At 44.7% G+C, this 26,287-nt stretch overlaps 1 protein-coding gene across 5 annotated transcripts in view; it reads left to right on the forward strand.

The window, feature by feature from the left end:
- The window catches only part of PHF2 (PHD finger protein 2), a 162,622-nt gene that overhangs the window by 68,646 nt on the left and 67,689 nt on the right, over positions 1 to 26,287 (forward strand). For 2 of the 5 annotated variants that reach the window (XM_019536948.1, XM_019536949.1), the window contains exons 1-2: positions 9,122 to 9,331; positions 20,662 to 20,747. In XM_019536948.1, coding sequence (XP_019392493.1) covers positions 9,153 to 9,331; positions 20,662 to 20,747 — 265 coding nt within the window. In that variant the 5' untranslated portion in view covers positions 9,122 to 9,152. Of the gene's footprint in view, positions 1 to 9,121; positions 9,332 to 20,661; positions 20,748 to 26,287 lie in introns of those variants that run through there. The other 3 variants (XM_019536945.1, XM_019536946.1, XM_019536947.1) reach the window with 2 other exon arrangements.

The following is a 26,287-nucleotide window of genomic DNA, read 5'->3' on the forward strand; positions in this document are numbered from 1 at the left end:
GGAAAGAAGGTGTAGACTACATGTTGATTTGACATTTGTATCCACAGCAGCTGCCACAAGGGAGGAATAATCTTAAAATGGACTATGCTACAAAATAATCCCTTAATAAACAGTTCTGGACCTGATATCTGGAGGCATTCTTATATGAAAATCACCTTTAAAATGCAAATATAAAAGATTACTTTAAAACTAGTCAATAGAAAGTCCAGTTTCCAAACATCAGACAACTGCCATCTTGCCCATCTGGGCATCTTGATCCAGGCATGCAACTCTGAGAATTCAGCCTGTAGTCTCAGAAAAAGCAGACAGTAGAACAGTACTATACAAACTGAAAATAGAGGCCTCAGCCCTTGTTTGGATGTCAACATTGCCTAGGCAGGGTATGCAGATTATTTTCAAAGCCCACCACAGCATATTCACAGAGCATAGTGGAATTTGGTGTGGTAACAGCTTTGCAGACAGTAGAAGGAATGTGACTAAGAAAATGGGGCCTAGCAAGGCTTTCTGTTTGTGAGAAATTCTCAGTGACTTCCATTTTCCCTGGGGACTGCTGGCACCATGGTTATTTTAGGACAGCTTTCAGGTTGCTCTACTTCAGCCAAAACACTAGCTGCATGCATGCGGGAGCACAAAGGTAGGGGAAACCTGCTTTTGCATTTCCCTTATGACTTTTATTGTACACTTCTCAGCTGCATTCAAGTGTCAGGGCCAGTTAGTCTACTAATTACATTAATTAACCATGATGGTAATTGAGATGGATAATTTGTTTTTATAACAGCCCACAGGGGCTCTGATCTTCTTATCCATACATTAAATATGTAAAGGTGATGATTCTCTACAGTGCACCAGCTGCAAGAATGATGTGTTTGTTAAGATAGCTAATGAAATTAATTTTGTGTTTGATATTGTCCTGAACCAAGTTACTCTTATTGCTTGATATGAAGCTAGGTTACATGAGGTTGGGTCTATGCCAGCCTGGAATCCCTTATGCTGCATGAATCCTCAGCTGCCCAATTAGAGCAATTTTTCAATCCCTTTGCATCACAGAAGCAGCCCAAAGGAGCCAAAATCTGGCTCATAGATTAAATATGCTAACACTCATTCAAAAATGAAAAATGAAACCAGCCTTGTGCTATGCTTTATTCAGGAACAAGGCCGCTAATCTGTACATGCAGAATGCTATGAGTAATCTTCACTCAAGGGAGGAGTGGCAAGTGCATGGAACTGTTTGTACAAGTGCAGGTTTGCAGAATCAAGTCCCAGGAAACTTCTGCTGATAAGAAATAAGCAAACATATCTAATCCCCTCATTCATATCACAGTGCATCTTTTGCATTTCACTCCTTTCTTGAGGCCACATTCATAAAAGGATGTAAGGATGCTGTACATGAGCAGGGAGGCTGCTCTGATGCACTGTAATTAATCGAGTCTGTAATTAGTCGATTAATTGAGTCTACTGGAGTGTTGCAATTATCGAACTCCAGCAGCCTTCTGTGTTTCATGGATCAGTGTTCCCACACTTCAAAATGGTGGTGGGGGCACTTGAACTAAAGCTCATTGGACAAGCTTTAGTTCAAGTGCCACTGACACCAAAGCACACAGAAATCAACATAGAGATTCCCCATGAGTTCAGCTATTTTTGGATCAGATATTTAGTGGCCTCAAAGCCAGAAGTCTTCCTCCCCGCCCTGCCCTGAGCTATCTGTTAAAACAGATCAAGGGAAGATTATGATTAATATTATCCACTATAATGGAAATCATTTTGCTCTACCACACATAAGGCAAAAAAACTTAGGGTTGTAGTTGGTAAACTCATGATCTACCTGTGATATTTTTAGATGTTTTAATGACTCAAGTCTGAACAATGTGGAGATTGCTGACTGCATGAAACATAACATTTCATAGGTTTAATTTGTGTCTTGTTGGTTTCATAGAACCTTTATTTTAACTCTCCTCCCAGTTTAGATTGCTCCTGCTGAAAAATGCTTGACCAGTGCTTTCCTCCCTACCCTCTTCCCAAAACTGATTGCAGTTTTTTTTTTTGCTGTAGCAGCTGTTTTTGTGGGTCATCACTTTTAGCAAATCAGTAAGACCAAGAGGCTATTCTAAGCTGTTTGCATCTCAGATCACTGTAAATTGTGAACTTAATATTTAGATCTTCCCAGCTAGGTCTATTCAAGATGAAAATATATTCTATATATTACAGACTGCACTAGTGTAATGATAGGGTCTCTACCACTGCCAAACAGATCAGACCCCTATGCTGGGAGGTGCTGCACCTGCTTTGGCCATTAACATCAGTGAAGTAACTGAAGTCATTTTTTTTTTAAATCCTGCAGATGGCTGAACTTGGCTGTAACAGTTGTTTTTCAGGGAGGTCCTGATTTCCCCCAGTTTTACAAATAGTTTTATAGAGGTCAAGTGATTCAGGCTTTTTCCCAAAGGGCTCATTCTCTGTTACATACCACAACTGAAAACACATTTAAAAATATGTGGGGCAGTCAACCAAAGAGCACAGTTTATCCAAGAGAGCAAAACTTGTACAACTGGCTAAAAAATGAATGCATGCAAGAAGGAGCAGTGCAAGCTGCTCCTCCCAGGCCTTCATGCCAACTCACATTTCTATACCCATCAGGGACATGGGCTTTTATTTTATTGCTTTCCACTGCAAGCACAAAAGGAAGCCCAAATAAATCATTTGGTGCAGATAAAATAAAGGATCTGTGCCCCAACCATGTTTAACCACATTAAACTCCCCCATGGATAACTTTTCACTACCCCAAAAACTTCTCCAAAATGAATGCTTGAAAAGTCTGTAGATATAGACTGGTTTAAATCAACAGGACGAACATCCTAAAAGTAAGGGACCCTCCAGGAAAGGAAAGCACTGCCAAGACTTTTACTGAGGGAGGTGCAGCACAAGGGCTCTTGAGCATAGTTGCAGTTTTGTCACCAGGACAATAGTGTTCCCTTGGCTAAGCAGGTCCTGGGCCATTTAGGGCTTGATAGGGGAATATCAGCATGGGCTACTAGGGTAGATTACAAAGCATTGACTGAGTGGGCTTGTGCTGTGATGTTCCACTTCCTGAGCAGGCTGCTTGCCTGCTGCATGAGCTTTTTTCTCTGTATCAGTTTTGTGACACACAGTAGTACCTACAGAAGGAAACTGTAGAAGTAATAATATTCTTACACAAGTGAGCCCCATTGCTTTTCATACTGAGTGCAATTCATGGAGTGCTTTCTAATGATATGGCTGCAAGTCACATTGACTTCTGTGACTTCAATGAGTGTTCAGAACCCTTTCACAATTCAGACCAGGTACGTAACTAAAGTGATAGGAGAATATTTCTTGTGCACCATGTATGCTGTAAGGGTATCTGGGACACATCTCTCTGCAATTTTGATTAGACTTGCTTTCATCAGGTTTAACTAAAATGGTGGTAAACTAGGTACAGGTGTCAGACCTGATCATAGAACTAAGAGCCAGGAGCTCATATCCTCTGTTTTGCAATGATGCTCTCTGTTGTCCCAGGGAAATTACTTAACTTCTCTGACTCAGTTTCTATATCTATATCTATATGTATTTGCTGATCCACGCTAACTATACAGAAGCTGAGTTTTTTCCTCCAGCCTTTTTGGTATATGTCTAAAGCTCTCAGTTGAAAGGGACACTGGCTAAGTTTCCAGAACAAAAAATGACTTGCCTTAAGGTGGGCAGTACCTTTCAGTTCCACCTATCCAGTATGCTTGTTTTAAAACTGTTTTTATTGCCAAGAGATGGCAAGAAATAAACAGACATTCTTTGGTTTGGTTTATGAAAGAACCTCAAGGTTTGCTGCTTTGTGTGCTGATTGTACAAAAGCATATATCTGGTCTACATAGAACAATGCTGATATCACATTACTTGTTTTGATGGGTAGTGAAAGATGCTCAGTCCCCATGCAAAGCAGTGGCCAAATCATACACTTGTTTGGTAAGCAGGACTCCCAAGTGAAGGCCTTGGAAAGTCCTGGAGGCAAAGCAAGATCAGGCTCAAATATTTCCATTCAGAATGCACAAGAATCTGAGGATCTGTGCAATGGGAAAGGACAAAGTCATCAGGAAAAGCATTTATTTAATACCACACACAAAGAATTACAAACAGGGGGGACCAAATGTTGAAGCAAAGAAATTGTGCGTGTTTACATGATGGAACATTTAGCTGGAACATCTCATCGTCAAAGCACTATACTAACATTCCCTAATTAATGTTTATAGTAACCTTTGAGGTAGGCAGGTAGGTATTAAGGCTATGTGAAATGGCAGCATTCTGTTTTGACGGAACAGTGTTTCGTTTTGAATTTTGTTTTGATTTGAAACAGCTGTTTTGTTTCATTCGGTCAAAAGGACGAAACTCTTTCCATGTTTCTCCCATAGGCTATAATGGGGAAGGACAAAACAACCTATAACTTTGTCATTTCTGGCTTGATCTGGATGAAACTTGCAGGAATGGTAACCCCTTCTGTGGGCATGAAGCCTGTCAGGTTTTAATAAGATAGGTGCAGGGGGTTTGGGAAAACTGCACCCCAAATCTTGAAATCAGAACTCATGTCACATGTATATATTAAGCCACAGCAGGGTCAAACCTGGTGGTATACTAGCACCTATGAAGGCCACAAAGCCTGCCAAGTTTCAAGAGATTGGTGCAGGGGTTTAGGGGAAACTGTACCTCAAGCTGCAGACAAGCAAAACTTGTGACATGGGTGACAGTGTGTGTGTTAAGGTTCAGCAAGGTGAAAACTGCAGGCCTGTTAGCCCCTGCTGAGGCTACAAAGCCTGCCAGCTTTTACGGAGATAGGTGCAGGGGGGTTTTGGGGCCCTGCACCTCTAGCTGCTGACAGGCAAAACTTGTGACATGGGTCCTTGCTCATTAACTCTTTAGCCTACTTAGCTACTGTGTTATGCAATCAATCATGATTCACTGAGGGACCAGCTCAATACACAGTAGCTAGCTAGGCTAATGAGTTAATGAGCAAGGATTAACACCTACAAAACCACAGACTAAGGAAAGGAAAGAATAAATATAGAGTTGGGAACTGCTTCTGCCCCAAGACATATAGTCAGTTGCACAAGCACCCATGTCACAAGTTTTGCCTTCAAAAAAATCACCTCATATGCAGACCAGATGGATGGATCACAAGGTGATTTAAAGCTGGAGGTGGGGGGAAGCAGGACCAGGGGCAGCTGCCACATCCCTAAGTCCCAGCTCCTCAGCTTGTATATTGCTGCTAGTGTCAGACAGCACATGTGGCATTTAAAGCCCATGGGGCTGGGAACCAGAGTGGGGATAGTTTATTCAAGGCCTGGTTTCCTACTCCAGGACCTGTTCAGCTGGGCTATGGGAGCATTTTACAGCTTGTGGGCTAGGAACTGAGGCCCCAGGCATTCTCTTGGGAGTGCTCCAGCCCTGGGTGAACCTGCTTCCTGCTATTAAAACAGAGGAGTGCAGCGGGTGGTACCTCTTCTCCCAGGGCTGGAACCCTCTTGGGGCTCCAGGAAGGCTCCAGTTCTGGGCTTGCCTGTGGGACTGTGGCATAGGCAACACATAGTGGGGGAAAGGGGGATATGTCCTCTCCCGAGATTGGCCGCTCGTGGCTTCTGTGGGCAGTCACCGTCCCCTCCTCTCCCCACTTGCTGCCAACGCGGCTGCGGCTGGTTCCTGCGCACTGCTTGTCATCGCCAACAGTGCAGACAGCGGCTGCGGGTGGTCCCTGCTTGCTGTCCACCACTCGCTATCCCCCGCTCACCACCAACACAGTTGCAGCTGCCTGTGGGTGGTCCCCACTCAGCCCACCCTTGCCACCGTTGTCACTGCAGGCACCTGTGGGCGGTTCCCGCTCGCCACCACTGTGCCCCCACCGCCAACACCACCCCCGCTGCCTTTGGGTGCTCACCATGCCCCTCCAGCCTCAGGAAGTACGTGTCGTTCATGGACTGTAAGATGTGGATGTCTTCCACGCCTGAGAGAAGTGGACAGCCATTCAAGTTAGATCAGGAGGAGGGAGATCTGTTTCATAGGTATCTAATTTCATTTCTTATGGAAGAACCAGTTATTTTCTGCAAGAAATCCTTTGAAAGACTGTACTCTTCCCTTTTTGTTCTGAGAATTTTCTTCCAACATAAATGTGGCCTCAGAGTCTTATCCATACCACGTGTTGTCTGAGAGTCTCAATCCTGTGGTTATGTTCTGGAACGGAGACCCATTGTATATAGAGACTGTTTCTGTGTGGGGCCTACCACACTGTAAGTGCTTGGTCTGACAGATACTGTAAAAATAAATATAATCTTTTTAAGTTGTTGAAAAAGTTAAAATGATCTTTTCCAGTCTATTCTGGTTGTGATGTCTTGCTTGCCATAAGTTCATGCACTGTTCCCTTGATAAGTCTAGGCTGGAAAACCACCACACTCATCCAGAGAAGTTCCAAATTCCTCCTGCCTTATAATGGGTGTTGATGTTTTCAAATGCAGCTATTAAAATTCAACCTAATTGCTACTGTGAACTAAACTGCTGACTTACTGCAGGACCTTGGGCATGCTTTGACCTTGTACCTCAGTCAACTCACCTGGAAAATTGGATAAAAAAGCAAGCCCTTTCTGAAAAGTTTTGTGCAAGTGAGACCTCTCTCTAGACTGACTAGGTAGTCAAGTAATTGTTTTAGTTTTGCTGAAATTGCAGCTACTTTGTCAGATCTGATGAAAAGGAACAATAAAAATTTGATCAAACAGATAAAGGAGTGTTGGATAACTATCAAAACAGCAGAAGATAAATTATGATTCCTTTCACTGCTCGAAAGTCCTCATGTCTCCCCACTATTTATAGTTCAGATAGAAGCTTCTGAAATTGGGTTAGGTGTGGTGTTCCATCAAAGTAGTGAGGGCAGGAACACTTGATCCTTCATATAAGCTGCTAAAAGAAAAACATTTCTGTGCAAGAAGTGAGTAATGTCTTTTAGGGAAATCGTCCATTTGAATGCTATATTCTTGTATGGGGGTGAATGCAAGTTAATTACTGATCACTACCTTTTCTGTGAGTGAAATACTATGAACCTATGTTGTGCTCTGTGATAATTGTTCCACATCATGAAGATAGAGCAGGGGAGGGCAAAATATGGCCTGACGCCCATGGAAGGTCTTTGTCCAGCCCACAGCAGGTCCCTGGGTCCTACTTGGCCCAGACATCGCCCGCTCGTGGTGCATCCTGCTGCCCCATGGGCATGCAGTGGGGCTGGGGTGGATCTGTGGCTGAACTGCCCTTCTAGGCATCCCAGGTAGCTGCAGCTCCTTCTGGCTGTTTCTGCCACTGGCCCCAGCCCCACGGTACCATTGAGGACCCACGTGCATAGCCCTGACCCGGCCCACCCTGCATCAGCTCCGGGACTAGCCTGTGCTGAGCATCAGTGGCAGCCAAGCAGAAACTGTTGCTTAGTGTGGGGGAAAAGAGGCTCCTCCTCCCTCACTGCTGTCAGGCCCTTCCTGCTGCAGCTGCCCAGAGCATACGCCAGGCTGCCCTGCATCTACACTGCCATCACTGCTGCTTCCGGGGTGGCCAGTGGGTAGAGCAGCCACAGGGGAGTCCAGAATGGGCTCTGGGTGGCTGCATCAGGAAGGGCCTGGCAGCGGCAAGGGGGAGCGCCTGCTATTCCCCTGCACTGAGAAACAGTTTCTACCCAGCTGCCACCACTACTCAGCAAAGGTGAGTCCAGAACAGGTGCAGGGAGGGCCAGGTCAGGGCTTTGTGCATGGGTCCCCACTGGTACTGTGGAGCTGGGGCCAGCGGCAGCAGCAGCTGGAAGAAGCTGCCACTGCCTAGGCTGCCTAGAAAGGCAGTCCAGCCTCTGATGCACCCCAGTCCCACTGCATGCCCGGGGGTGACAGGACACACCATGGGTGGGCAGGGCAGAGGAGGTGCAGGGTTGGGCTGGGGTTGGGGATGTGCACATGGGTTTCAGCTGATTGGTTCCTGTTGGGGTGAGTCTGGAGAGGGGGTGGGACTGGGGCTGTGCGCAGTGGTGGGGAGGTGCTGCAGGGCATGTGGGCTCTGGGCTGTTGTGGGGTGGGGATGGGTGTTCAGGAGGGTGACAGTGGGGGGCTCCCACGCAGACTCCACCATACCCACAAACCCTCCCCTACAACCACCACAATCACACCCTCTCCGGCACACAATCACACACCCCACAAACACCGCACCCACCTATATCCTCCCCCACACCCTGCAGCAACCCCCCCCACCGTTCCCCACATGTACCCCCCCACACACACCTGCACACTTCTGGAAGGAACCCTGCTCACTGCTACATTCAGACACCCCATCACACACACTCACTCATACCCCCACATACACATGAACCTACACCCCCCCACACACATTTCCAGCCCCCTTCCACATACTCCCACACCCACACATACCCCAACACCCTCCCCCACACCCTTCTTACACAGCCCCCCCCCCAAAACCCCATACCCACCCCTTCACACCCCCGCAATATACAAAAGTAAGACCTCATTTTGAGGTATTATGCAATCACTTCTATATACACAATGCAAGCACACACAAATCTGTACAAACACATTTTTAAAAATAAAATTAAAATATTTTATTGTCAATGTTTGATTTTTAGTATATAATTTGTTTTTTTCCTGGTTTCAAGATGGCAAATCCCCTTCCCAAAAGGAGTACATCTGGGGTCAAGGGGAGGGACTTCTGGTGGCAAAGGTCAGGGGTTAGGGGGTGGGACATCTGGTCCCAAGGTGGTGACCAGGGGGCAGGGCTACCCTTGCAGCCCTCAACAGCTCACCAAAACTCGTTAAGCAGCCCTCCAGCTGAAAAAATTGTCTGCCCTGGGATAGAGGCTGGATCCTTATATGCTAGGCACCCAGCATTTCTGAGTCTCTGTGGCTCATTATGGGTCCTGTGTCCTTCTTCCACTTAGGAGTCAGCATCAGGCCTTAAGCAGCCTACACTTGCTGCCGTTTTCAGTACCATGTTAACTAGGTAGGCCTGAAGGCAAACAGCAGAATGGCTTATCAGTAGGATCTGTTCACCTCCCAGCAGTCAGCTGCCTGCACTAAGCCTCACTGCAGATTCCTGATCAGTGTGCAGTGAGGGAAGTACAGATGTGGCACAGCTCCATGGTGGAGGGGAGTGCTGTGGAGGGGAAGGGCAGCATGGTGCAGCTCTGTGCCACCAATCCCTTGTGCTGGATTGGACCTCTTCTGGCCCCTGGACCTCTTCTGGCTCCACTGCAGAAATCAGTGGAGGCTGGTAGTAAGGTGAAAGTGAACAAGGGAAAATGGTAAGTGTGTTCTGAGGCAATTTATAGCTCCAAGTAGATATTGTAATTGCTCAGATTCAAAAGTGTGTATGCAGCAAGTGCCCTAAGAAGTCCCACAAGCTTCTGTGTATGCCTATGTTGCTGTAATTCTTTACTAGAAGGGAGAATAATATTTCTTTAAAGGCCTGATTGTGTGTTGGAAGTTGTGCAGGTTTATTGCCCAGAGATGTCCTTAGGAGAATTCCGAATCTGTTTTAAAAAAGATAATTAAAAAAAATTGTATTTTAAAATCCTATTTTTATTTAATTCTTTACTTTCTTCTCATTTTAGTTTTCAACAATTAAAGGGGTTTTTTAAAATGTATTTCTGTTTTAGTCCCCTAGTTAACAGTAGTTAAATTAGTAAATGTTCCATACTACTATGGCCAACAAGGTTCTTTGGGTAAATATCGGATTTACCCAAAGAACCTTGTTGGCCTGTGTCCTTAGACCAACACAGCTACAACCTATACCCCTCATACTAATATGAATATTTTTCTTGCAAGTTCTCACTTTCTCATCTGTTTTTAAAAAAAACAAATCTAGAACTTCGTTAATGTCTCTGCTATGAAAACAACACAAATGCAAACCAAACTGATGAGCAAATAACTTGTGCTATATTTGCAACCAATAGCACCTTCCATCAAGACAGCTTTGACAAGGCTATACTTTGCTATCAGGGAGTACAGTCTGAAGTCAGCGAAACTTCCATTCCTTGATCATGGTTTTTGAAAATCCTGCCCACAGGTGCTTAAATATGGCTTAGGAGACGAACATTAGATTCCTAGTTTTGAAAATTTTGGCCTATGGGTATAAAAAAGTGCACAGTAACTTTGTTAATAGATGGAATGTTTGAATAGTTTTTCATTGTGAACCTGGCAGTGATTTTGATTACAGATGTCAAAGATTTTGTGCCTTAAAAAGAAAAAAATTGTAATAAAAAATACAATTATTTTAGCCTCTGATGATACAACCACTTACTTTGGGCATGTATCATTTTAACCATGTGAGCAGTATAATTTAAATCAGCAGAAAGAATCATCTAAATAAAGTTATGGATCTGCCTAACTGACTGCAGTATCAGGGCTTTCATTTTCAGTACTACGGTATCTTTTTTGCCTATAGCAGTTCTTTAAAACTCAAATAAGAAACTCTAGCAGCAGTGGTGTTTACACTTATACAAATATGTGCTTGTTTGTTTGCTTAAAGAACTATGCTATGGCTTAAATCCATTATTTAAATGTCTTTATTCAAGACATTCCTTCTTCTCTGTTTGTCCTTCAGATTGGAGGACGCTGATGTAACAAGTAAATGTTTTGGACACCAGGATGGTTCAGGTCTAATTCCATTTTTACTATAGGTTGTACAAGAAAATGGAACGAAAACCCAAATCTTTTTCCCTAGGTCAGGCAAGAAAAAAAAAAAGCCTAGCATTTGCTAGCTGCATTTATAAGTTTGTCTCCCTACCTGGGAAGAACCTTATTGTCTTTGTTTCTGACACGTCTTGCATCATGACTTTCTGCACCAGATGTTTCCTTGGTTCCTAACTGACATGTTTGCTGCTGTAGCTTCTCACATATTAATATCGGTGTCACAGTGAATGAGGTTCTTTTCCCTCATTTTTTTCCTTCACTAATTAAAAGCTCTCAGCATTTACTTTGGGAGCCTGACATCATCCACAAGGGGCACAGGCTGAGGCCTGCAAAACTTTGCATTTGACAACATGTCAAAAAATGTAGAGAGACCTCAAAAGGCAGAAACTCAGGGACTGACAGGGTGAGTTGCAAAGACCTTATAAGTATGATGATCATCATACTTGTGCACACAACTGTAGGACCTGCTTGTACACATTAGAGGGTGTCTGTGGTAATTAGGTAGACTTTAATGTCCTTGCAGTGCACACAGGACTATGTTTGTAAAGGTCTCTTTCAAAAGACTCCTGTAGAGTAAACTGCATGGTACTTAACTTGTGTGCTTCAGAAATGAAAAGAATTCCACTGGGATTTGAGTGTATTGTTGCAGGGTGTGTATGGACTTTTTAAAGTGGATCCTTAGACTGCTAATACAAATGAATCAAATAAATCTGTTCCTGCTGATGCCCAGAATCCTGCACCTGAGCTCTACCTCCTGCAGCATCACCTCTTGCTTTTTGTTCTTCCCTTCCCTTAAAGGAGCAGCATCTCAGAAACTGCACCATCTCTCGCTTCCCACTGCAGTGCATTGCTCCACACACTAATCTAATTCCTTGTCAGAAGTGTAACAGCCCTCACCACCTTCCTCCCTCCTTGCATCTCTTCTGAAATTCAATTCTCACCTCCTTGGCCTCTGCTCCTTGCCTCTGCCTAGGGTTAAAGGTGTACTGTAGCTCAGAAGCCAGCTCCTGAGATGTGGTCCCTTTGTAGTCATTGCCTCTGAAAGTGGAGTATAGATTGTGCAGTGGCTGGCAACTGCTAGTGTCAGGGCTGTTGGCTGGGCTGCCAGTTCCCCAGGCCTGTTTACTAGGGCTGTCCAAAGCTTCGGTAGCTGATTCAATTTGGAGGAGAATTATCCTGATTCAAAGATCAAATCTCCAAATCTAAATCAAACTGAGAGACCAGTTAAAAACTCTGAATTGATTTGAAGCATCCAAATCGATTTTAAAAAGCTCTGGAAAAGATTCAACCACTTTGGAGATTCAGCCATAGGCTAAACAGGCAGCTGACACAGCTGCCTCCAGCTGGTAAGTCTGTTGGGGCTGGGGGAGAGGGGAGAAGAGGGAAGGGGTGTGGGGGAGGGAGGGATTGGGCCTGGGACAAGCTGCCCAGTCAGGGTGAAGGGGCGCATTATTTAGGGAGGGGGAGGGGGGGCACAAGATGTGGGTGCAGCACTGCTGGGAGTGGGGACTATGCCCTGCTACCACTTGCCCAGCTGTGGGGGTGTGGGCAGGATGTGGGCGTGGCTTGCTCCAGGCAGAAGGAGGCAAGTAACAGCAGGGTACAGCCCCCCGCTCCTAGCACTGCTGTGCTTGCATCCCACACCCTCCATGCCAGCTGGCAAGTGTTTGCAGGGCAGAGACCCCACTTCCAGTGCTGGTGCAGGCATGGCAGCACTGGGAGCAGGGACTATGCTATGCTGCCACCTGGAGTGAGCCGTGCTTGCATCGTGCCCTGCTGCCATGCACCAGCTGGGTAAGCAGTAGCAGGGCATAGCCCCTGCGACTCACCCCACTGGAGCAGAGGCAGGCACAGCTGGAGGAGCCATGGGAGAAGCCCCCATGGCTTCCCTGCTCAGCCCCATCCCCTGCCTGGCCCAGCCTCCCAGCACTTTAAAAAATAAAAAAGAAGTCCCGCACCCACCAGCTCTGGCAGCAGGGGTGGGGGCTCTGGGAGCTCATGACAGAGTCCCCTCCTCTCCCTCCTGTTGCAGTGTAGGGCAGCAGGGGGCAGCAAGGATCAACCCCCCACTTGGCACCCATGTGGCAGCCTTCCCATGGCATGGGTGCAGTGTGGCTTGGCAGGGTGGTACACGCTGTCTGGGAGATGGGGCTGCTGGGGCTGAGCACTGCCAGGCTCTGGGTGACAGGTGGAGCTGCCCCAGCTCCCAGACAGCACGTGGTGCCCTGCTGAGCCACGTTACGTCCATGTGATGTGACACTCACTGCATGGGTGCCAGGCAGGGGTGGGGGATGGACAATTGCTTCTGCTGTATCCAGTGAGTGCGGTGCTTTTTTTTTAAGTGCCGGTACTAAGCTGGGACCAGGCAGGGCAGCCATAGGGGTTCTCCCATGGTTCTCCCCGGTCAATCTGAATCTCTAAATCAGTGCTGAATCAGCAGCGCCAGATCTCTGTTTCTGATTCAGCCGAATCAAATGAGGATTTGAATCACTGAATCGAATCACTGTCCTCCAAATCAGCGGAATCCGAATCCAAATGGAATACTTCCCTATTCACACGGGCCTACTGTTTACAGCTTGGACTCAGCTTCTGTAAGCTCTCTTTCAATGCTGGTTTTGCAGTTGCTTTGCAGAACCTCTTCTGTATGACTTCAGGTCATGCTTGTTTGATATGCTTAATAACTTAAAGGCAGTTCTGAGACCACATCAGTCATTGTGGCAGTGCTGGTAACATGTCCAGGTTGTAGAGCGAAAGAATCATGATGGCACTTCGGTAGGGTGGCTATCATAGAGGACAGTCCAGTTGTCCTTTGTCTTCTCTTTAAGAGAAAAACAGAGGACATAAAGGCATCGGGTTTCGTATCAATAGAGGACGGAGGACAGAGTAGCAGAAAATGAGAATGTCCTCTATGATGGCCACCCTACACTTTTGCCATTGTCCATTCTCACCTCTGTTGAGCAGGGTTAGACATTTGACTCAAGTAATGACCTGTTTACCCTGAAAATGAAGTAGAGAGGGACAGAAAGAGCAATTCTTATGAAATAAACAAATGCTACACATAGGGTGCCAACTTGTGCTGTCCAGGCTCTTTTTAGGAATACTTTAGCTGAAGAAACTTTTTACAATTTGAATTATTCTAGGGAAAAATAAGAACACATCCATGGGCCTGTATAATTGTGCATAAGTTTTGAAAACTATATGGGTTTCTCATTTCCACAATCGGGTTCTTTATAGTAAAAATCAAGTGTCAGGAAATAAATCAGTGCTATTGATTAGCAGCTCTGGTAAGAGTTGATCATTGCCTTTCCAGGTCTTAGGGAGCAGAACTGTCTGTGTCTCTTTGTAGTGGGAGGGCATGTATGAACACCTTTTTCATATGAACTAAGATCTTCCAGTATGAATAGTCCTGTTGCCTATCCGTGGAAATGCATGGAGAATAAGGTGTTTCCCCCTTGTACTAGCTGTCAGAATAGAGGACTTGTAGCATCACACTCTGCCACCCTTACTCATTAGTAGACCTACTTTTGGAGAAGAGTTCTACTCTATAATGGGGAGGCAGACTCTGGTCCTTAATGAATATAAATAGGCAACCCAGATTCAGAAATTGTGCTGCAGGTGAAGAAGCTAGGTCTAGTCAGAACTAGGTAGGCTGATAGAAAGCTCATGTTATTACTCCCCTAGAATCCTATTTTGATGGGGTCACTATGACTATGAAGCCTGTTTGTTGGCTTTTATTCTCATTTTCCCTTTTTATTTTGGTTACATAATTTTTCTTGCCATATGAGCCAGTAAACCCTCCACACACTCAGTCCTTCACCCCAATCTTTGTATGATTTCATACTTTTTCCTATAGAGATGTTACTAGTAACCAAGAGTCTCAGCTGCTTAGCTTAGCTAAATATAGATTTTTTCAAAGCTCCAGTGTAAAGCCTAATCCATACCTTTACTAAGCTTGACAAGTACAATACATAGCTGATGCAGCATTTTGGAGACATGGTTATACTTGTGATTAATCTGGTTGGTTTGTTTAAATTCTCTAATACTTAATCTGGTATTTTACCACCTCTATAATTCTTTATCTAAGGGACCTGGATTGTTGTGCAAATTTTCTAGTCTAAAATGTTTTCTTTAAATTTTCACATCAATGATTTTAGTCAAGTTGCTACTTTGTATTTATTTAAGTAATACACTAATGCAAAAAGATACATCCACATCCACTCTTTTATGGATGAGTTAAAAGCTCTTTGTTACCTGTGGTGCCAAATGCTGTTAGCAGTACAAGTTACTGGACCATCAAAGGTACAGGCTAACACAGCGGAATCTACTTTGTCCTAGCGAACTTCCCTTGCTTGTACCATTACAGCTCTTTGAGAACTGCTGTTATTGACAATACTATGGACTCCTTTAGGAGAAGAGCATAGTGTCCATGATTCTGGTTGTAGGGCCTGATGAGCTTCTACTGTTTAACTCTGAATGGGGATCTATCTATACTACAGGTAGCTACAACTGCATAGATAAATCATCCAGATTTCTGATGGAGTCCTTGGAAACATTTTCTAAGAGGATGTAGTTCATTGATTTCAGTGTCTTAGCCATACTAGGAGAAACCAGGTTATGGAACATCCCTTTTAGAAAGGTTTTTCTAACAAGGTAATTTCATGGTTTGTCAGTATAGTAGAAACAGATGCGCGTTATATTATAACTGTTTCAAAAATGGTATTGCAAATGCCAGTGTGGTTAAGGCTTTAGTGCATTTTGAAAGTAATTTCTTCATCTAGATTTCAGTGAGAATTTCTTCCTGCCTGAAACGCACGTAAGAACACAACCCGTGTTAGTACTGGACAACAAAGGATGTTTGGGAAAAGCATAATGTGATTGACAGAAATAGCACTGTGATGTATTCCCATAGCCATTTTCAGAATGGAGCAGCATGCTCATTTTTGTGGTTCAGGAATGCTCTCAGCCTTAGTAATAGGCAGCTAAAGATCATGTTCTAACTCATGCTAAAGCCAGCTTTACACCTCTGGAGCTCTGCAGAGGGTGTGAAAAAGCCAACCTAAATGTGCAGCTGAGGGCTTCTGTAGATCTAGCCCAACCCTTTTCTTCTAATATGGGGGTATATTGGAGGTTCTGGCAACCCCCGCTGTCATAACAGTTCTATGAGGACCTTAGTGTTAAAGTAGAGAAACCCTCAGGGAAGCCCAGGGGATCAAGGTAAATGTAGCTGTGCACTTACATTTGGGTCCTGTGTGGGACCTAATCCAGAAGCAAGAATGGAAGCGTGGATCCAACAGCTTCCTGCCTTCTCAGAGCTCTTCTCTGCGCTGCAGATCTGCTTTGCGAAAACTGTGCTGTTTCGGGCAGAACAGGCATCAACAAAATCCTACTTGCCTTTGTTCCTTGTGAAAAAACATTGCCATTCTGGATTTTGATCTTTGGCTGCCTGCTCACAACTGACTGTACGACAACTTCTTATCATGTGTACTTAATTTCTTTGCAATTTAGTTTTGTTTTTCCCTAGTGCTGTGTTCTGCCATTGCGTGGCATTCACACAGTGTGCCCGCAGGCTGCACTGTATTGTTACATATGTTGTGACATCCAAACTAATCTCAGTGGGTGTTCTAAGCAGCTGCCGCGATACAACCTATCTTCTTGGCAGCCGAAAGGGCTTTGAGCTCTCCTGTCACCTTTTCCTCCTCTTCATATAGTATGGTAATAGAGATGAAGCCTATTGAAGTTTTACATGCTGCATATCTTGCCATTGTTGAACAGCTGTCCTTAAGCACCTGGATACAAGTTACATTTGTTAATTCAGCTTTGGGCTGAGCTGATGTTCTAGAGCAGGGGTGCTTAACCCCGGGCCTATGGAGCCACGGCATCTGGCTTGCGGGGCTCCCCATGGATTGGGAAATTTGGTGGCATGGGAGCAGTGTCAAGAAATACTGCCACTGCCAAAATCTTATGTCCTGCATTGCTGGGTGGGGACTGGGCCTTGCCTTTTGTCCCCTATGCACCTGGGTTGGTGCCAGGCCATGCCCCCTTTCCCCTCCATGTGGCCAGATGGGGCCCCACCTCACCACCCTCAATGCTGAATTGGGTTTACTGACAGGATCTGGCCCATTGATGGACTGAGCTCTGTTCATCCAGCCTGAGGGGCCAAAAAGTTGAGCACCACTGTTCTAGATGGAAAGAGGGATCATAAAAACGTAAGAATTTCCATTTACTGGGTCAGACCATAGGTCCATCTTGCACAGTCTCCTGTGTCACACAGTAGCAGAGAGTGGATGTTGAAGGGGAGAGTGAACTGGGTATGACCAGGATTTTTCTACATTGTTCCTTTTTCACTTGCAGCCTCCAGCATTTAATATCTAGGAGGTTCTAGTTCAGAGGCTGTCCCCTTAACTCCCATGCTCAATAACAACTGATGCCCCTTTCCTCCAAAAATTTGTCCAACCACTTTTTGAATGTGCCTAAACTGTCAGCTTCTACCACATCTGGTGGCAGTGAGTTCCACACTTTAATGTCATGCTGGGCACATATATATATGTGATTAATGTGCACGAATAAACCCTATGTATTTAAAAAAGGACTTCTTATTGTCCTTATTCTGAAAAGCTAGTCCTAATTCCGTCTTTGCCTTGGCCTTCCTAACTGCCCCTCTACAGCCCCGAGCGACTGCAGAATAGTCATCCCTGGTGATGACCCCTTCCTTCCATTGGGTGTAAGCCTCCTTTTTAGCAAGGAGACATTCTCAGATGCTTTTGGTGAGCCACGGAGGCTTATGTGCTCTCCTGCTCCCTTTGATCCTCATTGGGATTACCTTCTTTTGTGCTTGGAGGATCGCCCCCTTAAGGAGCAACCACTCTCCTTGGACATCTGGCTCCCCTCCCCTCTGGGACCTCAGCACATCCTCAACTATCCTCCTTTCTCGCTGAAGTTTGCCCTTCTAAAGTCTAGGGCTGCTGCCTTACTGCATGCCCTTGCCACCTTGCTCTGGATGGTAAATTCCAGCAGGCGATGATGTCGCCCAGGTGGTCGAGCACCTGCAGCCCCTTCACCAGGTCATCACCCGTGGCCAGCACTAGGTCCAACAAGGTGTCCCCCCTGGTGGGGCTGTGCACCTCCTGGGTTAGATGGAGGTCCTGCACTCTGTCTAAGAACCTATGTGAGCGGTCAGACCTGGCTGACTGCTCCTCCCAGCAGATATCTGGGAAGTTCAGGTCCCCCATGACTACCACATCTTTAGCCTTCACCACCTCTGTGAGCTGACCTAAGAATTCCTGGTCAAGCTCTTCTCCCTGGTTGGGTGGTCTGTAGTAGACCCCCACCGTTAATTCTCTTTCCCCTCGACTGCCTTGTACTCTTAACCCAAAGCACTTCAGAGTGCCCCTCCTCTGACACCTTACTAATTAACGAGGATGTGAATTCCTCCTTGATATAGAGTGCCATGCCCCCACCTCTCCTTCCTATCCTGTCCCTCCTGTACAACCTATAGCCCTTGACATTCACCGCCCAGTCATGCTTGGAGTCCCACCACGTTTCCGTGATCCCCACTATATCCGGGCTGGTGTCAGCCATCAGGAGGGTGAGTTCCTCCTGCTTGTTTCCCATGCTATGAGCATTTGTGTAGAGGCATTTGAGGCCTCCTGTGGATGTATGTACTGCCCGCGTAGTCCCAGCGTTACCCTGGCCCCCACTGCTTACCTGTTTGCTCATTTTGCTCGTTCGTCTGGGCTGGGCTGTAGTTGTGGGTGTTGTTTGGTCTGGCAGTCTGATGTTTCCTCCGCCCTCATCTTCCCCTTCCCCCGACAAGCCTAGTTTTAAAGCCTGCCGGAGGAGGTCCGCCAACCTAGAAGAGAACACACACTTATCTTTAGGGGAAAGGTGGAGCCCATCCCATCCCAGCATGTCTCTTGTTGTGATGTGCCGGTCATGGCTGAGGAAGCCAAAGCCCACCTCATTCCTGTAGCCTCCAGTTGGTCTCCGTGATGCACATTTCATGCCATCTGCCTTGTCCACTCACTGGCAGGATAGAAGAGAAAACCACCTGTGCGCCCATCTCTCTCCAGCACATGCCCCAGAGCATGGTAGTCCTCCATCAGGCGATCAGGGGTGCTCCTGGCCGCATCATTACTGCCCACGTGGACTATGACCATGGGGTAATAATTGGTGGGCCAGATTACGGTCTGGAGCATCCATTTCACGTCCTGAATCTTCGCTCCGGGTAGGCAGTAGACCTCACATGCCAAGGGGTCCCAGCGACAGATGGGGCCCTCCGTACCTCTCAGGATGGAGTCACCAATGACGATCACACGACGCTTCTTCCTCCTGGCCTTCTTGCCTTCTTCAGCTTGCACGGGACGTGGTGAGCGTGGAGTTGCCTCCGCCCCGGTTTCGTCCTCTCCTTCCTCCTCCTCCAGGGCTGCCAGGGCCTCGTACCTGTTCTCCAGCCGGACTGGAGGAACTGGTGCTGCCATGGTACGAGCAGCCCTGGCACGGGAGGTGACTGTCTGCCACTTAACAGTGGAGGGCACTTCTTGAAGTGCATCCTCCTTGGTCATACAACCCTGCAGGGAAAGAAAATACCTGTCAATTTCCTCCTCTGCATCTCGGATTCCCCTCAGCCTGCTAACCTCCTCCTGGAGCACCCTCACCCGCGCCTCCAGGGCCCTAAGGCGGGCACCTGCAGGACAGGTGTGGGGGTCCCCCGTCCCTGTCCCCCCAGGCCCTGCTGGGCAGCTCCTGCAGGCCAGGGAGGTGGGAGGTGCCAGCCCCCCCATGGGCTCTGTCTGGGTGGAGGCCTCAGACAAGCCCCGGGAAGGCCACGTCCCCCGAGCAGGGGCCCTGGTAGCACTCCGTGTCGAGACCATCGTAGGAGTTGCTGCCTGTTACTAGTTGGATGCGGTGCCTCTGCCCGCGCTTGCAGTAGTCAGCCTCCGGGCCATTCCTGCTTGCCCTCCGGCGCGAATGCCGATGCAAATGCCGGCACGCTCTTACAGAACGCGCCTGTTTGCATGCTCTGTTCGCGCGGCTTGGGAGCACTCCTTCACATGAAAAGACTCCACAGCAGGTTAGGACTTATATTTACAAGTCATAACCTGATATGGAGTTTAGTAGTTTTGTACCCTAATAGCGGTGTATGTGTAGACACTGAGACATTTACTGCGCAGTTAACTGGGCAGTTGTGTAATAAATGTTGCACTCACTGTGTGAAAAAGAGCTTCCTTTTGTTAATTTTAAACTTATCAGTTTCATTTTGTGGCTTCTACTTCTTCATTTGTGAGAGAGAGTAAATTAATCCCTATTCACTTTCTCTTCTTCATTTAGTATTTTGTAAACCCTCTTTATGTTACCCCTCAAGCATCTCTTTTTTTAAAGCGAATAGGGCTACCTTCTTTAGTCTGTCCTCATATGGATTTCCCACCATTCCACTAATCATCAGTCCCAGCCAGGTAAAACAATTTTTGTAGATGAAAACAGGGTTTTTCAATTAGAGTCTCTATCAAATTTTAAGGGAGGTTTCTACTGAACTTGCAAACAAGCTTCTGGGTGACACCTGCTTCCATCACTCTATGAAGAACGTAGTGTGTACTACTAGCAGCTCAGTGGTCCCCAACCTTCTCTGGCCCAGGGGTAGCAATACTGAACAAGTAATGTGCTGCAGGCAGCATCGTACCTTGCTCTCCTTGCAAATGGAAGAATTATGTTTAATGGGAAGCCACAATTGTCCAAGGCTGCAAGCAGTGCCAGAGAATCTGTTGAGCAACAATGTTGCTCGTCAGCCACAGGCTGGGGATCATTATGTGAAAGGCATGCATAATGTGCTGCCTTAATATAGCCTTTGCCAATTAATACACTGATTGCTTTGTATTCCTCTCATCTTTTTATGTGTTGGGAGCTAGACTGAGGATGATCTAAGGTTTGTTTTTAAATATTCCAGCTGTGTTGGTGTAGAAGAAGACGAGGCACCAGATATTGACATCTACCATTGTCCAAACTGTGAGAAAACTCACGGGAAGTCTACCTGTAAGTACACCTGTTTGATTCCTCCACACTCAGGTAGATACTGCATATTAAAGGCCAGGGTGAATTCTCAACATTGATATTTTTTTTGCTAATTAAAATTGGAATTTTAAGCACAGTTGGGGTAACATGGAAATATAGACCGGGATTTTGGATATCTGAATTCATTTTCCTGTTTAGCCTAACCACAGGAACGCTGTGTGACCAGCAGCAAATCTGATATGTTCTAGTTCTCATATGCTGTTTTTGAGTAATTAGATGATGGCTTTTATCTTCTAATAGGAAGAATAAGGAATAATATATTACGCTGGTCTTGGACATGCAGTTATTTGTTAACTGTAGAACAGTTAAAATAGTAAGGTGCATTGAGAAGAATAATTCCTGCAGTTCTTTCTCAGGCAAAACTCCCACTGGTTTAAAAATATAGTTGATGTCAGTGGCAGTTCCTGTTTGATTGAGAACTGCAGGATCGTTTTACTTTGGTCAAATTAATTCAGAACTTCTATCTAGGATGGAAAGGTAAAAAAATCACTCTGAAATTAAATGCTTCATTTAGACATTATTTATTATAAAATATGTGGCAAAGTGACAGTCTAACTATTATGCAACAAGCTACAATTAAGAAGATCATGGGGAAAATACTACTCTCATCTGCCTGCAGGTGGGTTGGAAATATGATGTGCTTAGTTCTCAAATTGTCAGTGACAAATGGAGCTAGCCAGAATCTAGGATTCCCATACTGTGGACGTGCCAACATTAATTAATTAATTCCCAAATTATGCCTCTGGTTCAAATACACGCACGGTTCCTTAGAAATCTGATATTTTCATTCTGAAGGTTCAAAACGACATTCTGTTTTACCTTTTCCAAAATGTAGCTGACTGGGCTCCCTGAACTCCTCAGAGCTGGGCTGCTCACCTCAAGAAGGCTGGGGTCTGAAGCCCTCACAGCTCAAGGCAGGGCTTCCTGGATGGCAGGCAGATTGGAAGTCCTCAGAGTCTCAGCTCAAGCTGGAGTTCTCTGGTACTCATCTCTGCAATCAGCCTATGAGCTGGGTGCATGGTGGAAAGCCAGGAATGCTTGCCACTTCCTTTGGAAGCTTCAGTGATATCAGCATGTTCCTATAAAATGCTCTGATTCTGATGACTCTGCATTTCTAATGGGAGAAAGACTTGCGTTGGAAAATTTCTGACTATAGTAAAAATCACATGCCTAACACATAACTGCAAATCATCTCTGGAATGAATAATTTAGCAATACAATGACTTAACTGGAAAAGGAGGGTACGAAGATATTTTAAGGCCAGTGTTGACCCACTGTAGAGGAGGATAAAGCATATGTTTTCTTGACTCCGAGTGAGATTCTTGTGGAACTTTCAAGCACATTTGATAGTTTTATTACTTTGACTTTGGTTTGAATTGTAAATGGGGAAAGGCACCTCATTTTCAGAGTGAAAAAAACAGATAAAGATGCTACAGTCTGTAATCAGGATCTAAGCATAAATTACATAACAAGCATAGGTACATAATCTTACAACTCAAGCAATGACTCTTACAATAAGAATACTAGTGTAATATACCAATTATGACAAATAGACTAGAAATAGCAGCTGATTTTATGTTTTATCTAGGCTCTTCCTTGTTCATTCCTTGAAAAACCCCCTGCCTTTTATAGATAATCACTATTTTTACAGTAGAAAGGTGGTGTTTCCAAAACATTCTGACTTGTATAGTCTTGTAAACCATGTATTCTTACAGTCCTGCTAGAAATAGACAACAGCATATTGGAATATTTTTCATAAATGTTTTCTCAAAGATATAGAGAACATCATATCTTCACAGAATCAGTCATTCTGACATAATAAAGACCTGCAAAAGAACTGAAACCTAAAGGCACTTGTACACATGACGGGGGTTTAATCCCCAAGGTTTTATTTTATGCCCCCTGAATTGAAATAGTGAGGCATAGAATAGAAACCTGAGGACTAAACCATTTCAGTGTTTCTATCAGGTTACGGTGAGGGGCCCAATCCTCTTTTTCTTTTTCTTTTTTTTTTTTTTGGCGGAGCTGGAACCTGCCCATGGCCAGGGGGCAAGCTGCCAGTGGACCGAGTTGCTCCTGAGCTGTAGGGAGCCCCAGTCCTTCTCTCTCTGATGGTGGCACCTTCTGGGGCTGCCTGGGCTGGCTGCTAGCAGGCTGGGTGCTGCCCCATCTCAGAGGCAGCACCCAACTGGCTCCAACTCTTTCCTGAGACCACTGGGGCTTCCAGTGCCCTGTGCACCATCCCGCTGCCTTCTCCAGCTGCCAGCACACCCAGCTGCCCTCCTGCCACCTCTGCGCACTGCCCCAGTGGCCTGCTGAAGGGAGAAGCGGCAAGGAGCCCAATCCTTTTTTTGGTGGAGCCTGCCCCACTGTCCTGCAGTGGGGGGGTGAACTGTTAGATTAAAGCTGCAGCGTTACAAGTAGCAGTGTTGCAAACTAAATTCCATGAGGATGTGGTTTAGTTTGCAATGTTGCAAACTCATTTGAAACCCCCAAACATGTTGCAAATTTTGTCACTTGTACATGGTGGTGATCATCATGTGTACAAGTGCCCTAAGTGTGGAATGAACATGGAATATCATACGTTGAATTTGTTGAATCTGTATGCCACAGGTTCTCAGGATATCCAACAGGTTTTGATGGTTAAAAAGAAAAAAATATTTATAACATGAAAGGGTTATATATCATAGCAAAAAGGCAAACAGTAAAGGAGTCACCCTATGTAATGGAAGAAACTCAGAAAATGAGGGACCAATCCTTAAGTGAAATCAGGAACTGACCCTGTGGTAATAGTTCTCCTGTCAAGTAGTTATATGCAGCTTGGTCCACTTATACTGTACTTTTGTAATGGGACTTCTCTGAGGTGATTAGTTTAATTTGTTTATTAACTGGTACAGTATATTTTAACCTAATTAACTTATCAAGCAATACCAATTCTGTATTAAGCAAGTAAGTGTTGTTCCAGATCCTATAAAATACTGCCAAGACTTCATTCTTGTAGGACCAGGAAAAAGAAGCAGAAATAGCTTTCTGTCTTGTGCAACTTCTAGAGATTTTAAATGTATATTTCTGATGCATGCTTTCCACACTGTATGTTTTCCAGATGTCAGATTTAAAAATCATTTTTCTCCTTTTATGTTTTTCACTTTACTAGTGTAGCTTGGTGACTACTATTCCAGAAAATTACTTCCTTTCATATGACATTTAAAGTAATTTTGCTATAATGAAATTTATAGAGACTTCTACTGGGGAAGAATTATACATATTCACATAAATATTTCTGATGTCATATAAGTAAAATGGCAAAGCTCTGTTAAGGCAGTCTTGACTCAGTTTCATAGAAAGATGTAAAACATGTTGCCTGACCTCAGTCACCTAGGCTGCTGAAAACTGGGAGGAATACCAGTCAAGCCTGTGGAATTGCATGGATATATATATATACAAAAGGGGAATCAGACTCAAAGTATTTTTTAAATATTTTAAAATAATATTAACAAATATATAACAAACAAAGAGCTTACAGACACAGTTTTTCTCAATATATGTATATATATATATATATATATATATATGCATTTGAGTCCAGGCAGTGTATTCAGTTTGAGAGGTAAGTGGGAGCTAATTAAAAAAATCCCCCAAAATTTTTCATGAAGACCACTTGCTTTTTTGCCTGTCCTGGCCAGTTTTATACTTAGGTGGCAGAAATGTTTGAAAATTCAGAATTTTTCAGAAAGAGTTTGCAAAAAGTGTTGCATTCATCCCCAAAAATCTGATGTGTATAGCCAGCCCTAGAGTTTGTTGTTCTTATTGATTTATAGCATATCTTATATATCTATTGCACCTGCACCCAGAGTCAAATATCTGTCATTGTGGTCCACACAGTACAAACATATAATAAAGAAACTGTTTGAGAATGGACTAAATATCACCTTTCACTGTTGCATAATTCCTGCTGAACTTCTGCAGTGTATGAGAAAGCATTTCAGGGGATATTTCAAATTAGGCATCTATCGATTATCAGTAAGAATTCAATGCCCACCTGCCCAGTATCTGAGAAAGTATCACCCTGAACTGAACAGCAGTTATTTCGGACTGAGCTTATGTAAAAGATTTGTTGTGAATATTACAGTCCACTGCTTCATTGGTCTTTCTACACAGTCATGCTGTTTCAGGTTAAAAAAAAAAAAAAAACTGTAGGAACAGGAGAATATGATAGAATCCCTTACATTCTTACCATGTTGAACTAGAAAAACTGAGGAAACTGAGTTGGGTGGTAGGGAGATGAGCTTTATTGGCGTTGGGGGTTATGGAGAAGGAAAGAGGTAAGGAGTGTTGTTCATGTTGAGAGTATTTCCTTTGTTACTAGGAACATTGAATTAATACACTAAGCCTGAGAGTCATTAAGATAAAGAACTAGCAGCTTTAATGAATATATCCAGCCAGGCTGGAGAGCTGCATGGAACTAATAAAACCAGCGTGCATTGTGCAAAACCTGGGCTGGATTCTTTGGTAGTTATGTTCACAATCATGGCCAGGAAAAGAGTTGACTTTGCCAGGTCCCAGGAAGGTAAAGTGGGAGCCACTTGGCTCTTTTGGTAGTCAATGACAGGGGGTGTGAGTAAGTGTATATGAATGCAGAAGGGAAGTGGGAGGGATGTTTGTCCAGTTGTGATATCAGAGGAATATGGAAATCCCCTGAAAATCTATTTGGAACATTAAGAAAAAAAAAGGTTTGGTTCCTACTGAGTGCTGGGTGAACTCAGAGTTCCTACTTTCTGCTCCCTAGCTTGCCCACCCTTTGATACACCCTGGAACAAGGCTAAAAAGTAAGATTAGTGACACCTGAAAAATTGGAGGTCATAGAGCTTACAATGATGTGAAACTCTAATTCTGATGTAAATAATTTATTACGACAATGAGAGAACACCCAAAGAGAATCAAAAAGTTGGACTAACAACAGGGGCTGATGCCGATGAATATTAGAAACCAAAGTGGTTCTGCTTGATTGGCTTGCCCAAATATCTATCAAACACTGAGAGTGCAGCTCAGGGGCATTCGGCTCAGGTGGGTCAACTCAGTACAAGTTTAGCTTGTATTTCAAAACCTAGTATTAAAAATTGGCTGGGATATGCAGGAATGTTTTTTTATCCTCAACACAGAGCGTAGACTTACTCACTAGAATCACATATTTTTTATTTTGTGTCTGATCCAAATGCCACTGAAGTCAGTGGCAAATCTGCCCTTTTTTCTCAGTCAGATCCATAGAGTATTGTCACAATGATCTATGCTGCAAATTGAGACAGCAGAAGAGTAGCTTTTTAGGAGGTTTACAATAAAGATTAAGTGTGTTGTCTGGCAAGTGTAAAACATTATCCAGAGCCTGTGTTTGCATAAAGCTTCTGATAGCTGTACAGCTCAGTAATTATCCGTCTGGTTGCCCTTATGTTACAAAATGAACACTGTTCAGTACGTAATAGATCTTCAGGCTACAGTGTAATTGT

This window comes from Crocodylus porosus, unplaced genomic scaffold (assembly GCF_001723895.1).
Source record: "Crocodylus porosus isolate Cpor-Errol unplaced genomic scaffold, CroPor_comp1, whole genome shotgun sequence".
NCBI lineage: Eukaryota > Metazoa > Chordata > Crocodylia > Crocodylidae > Crocodylus > Crocodylus porosus.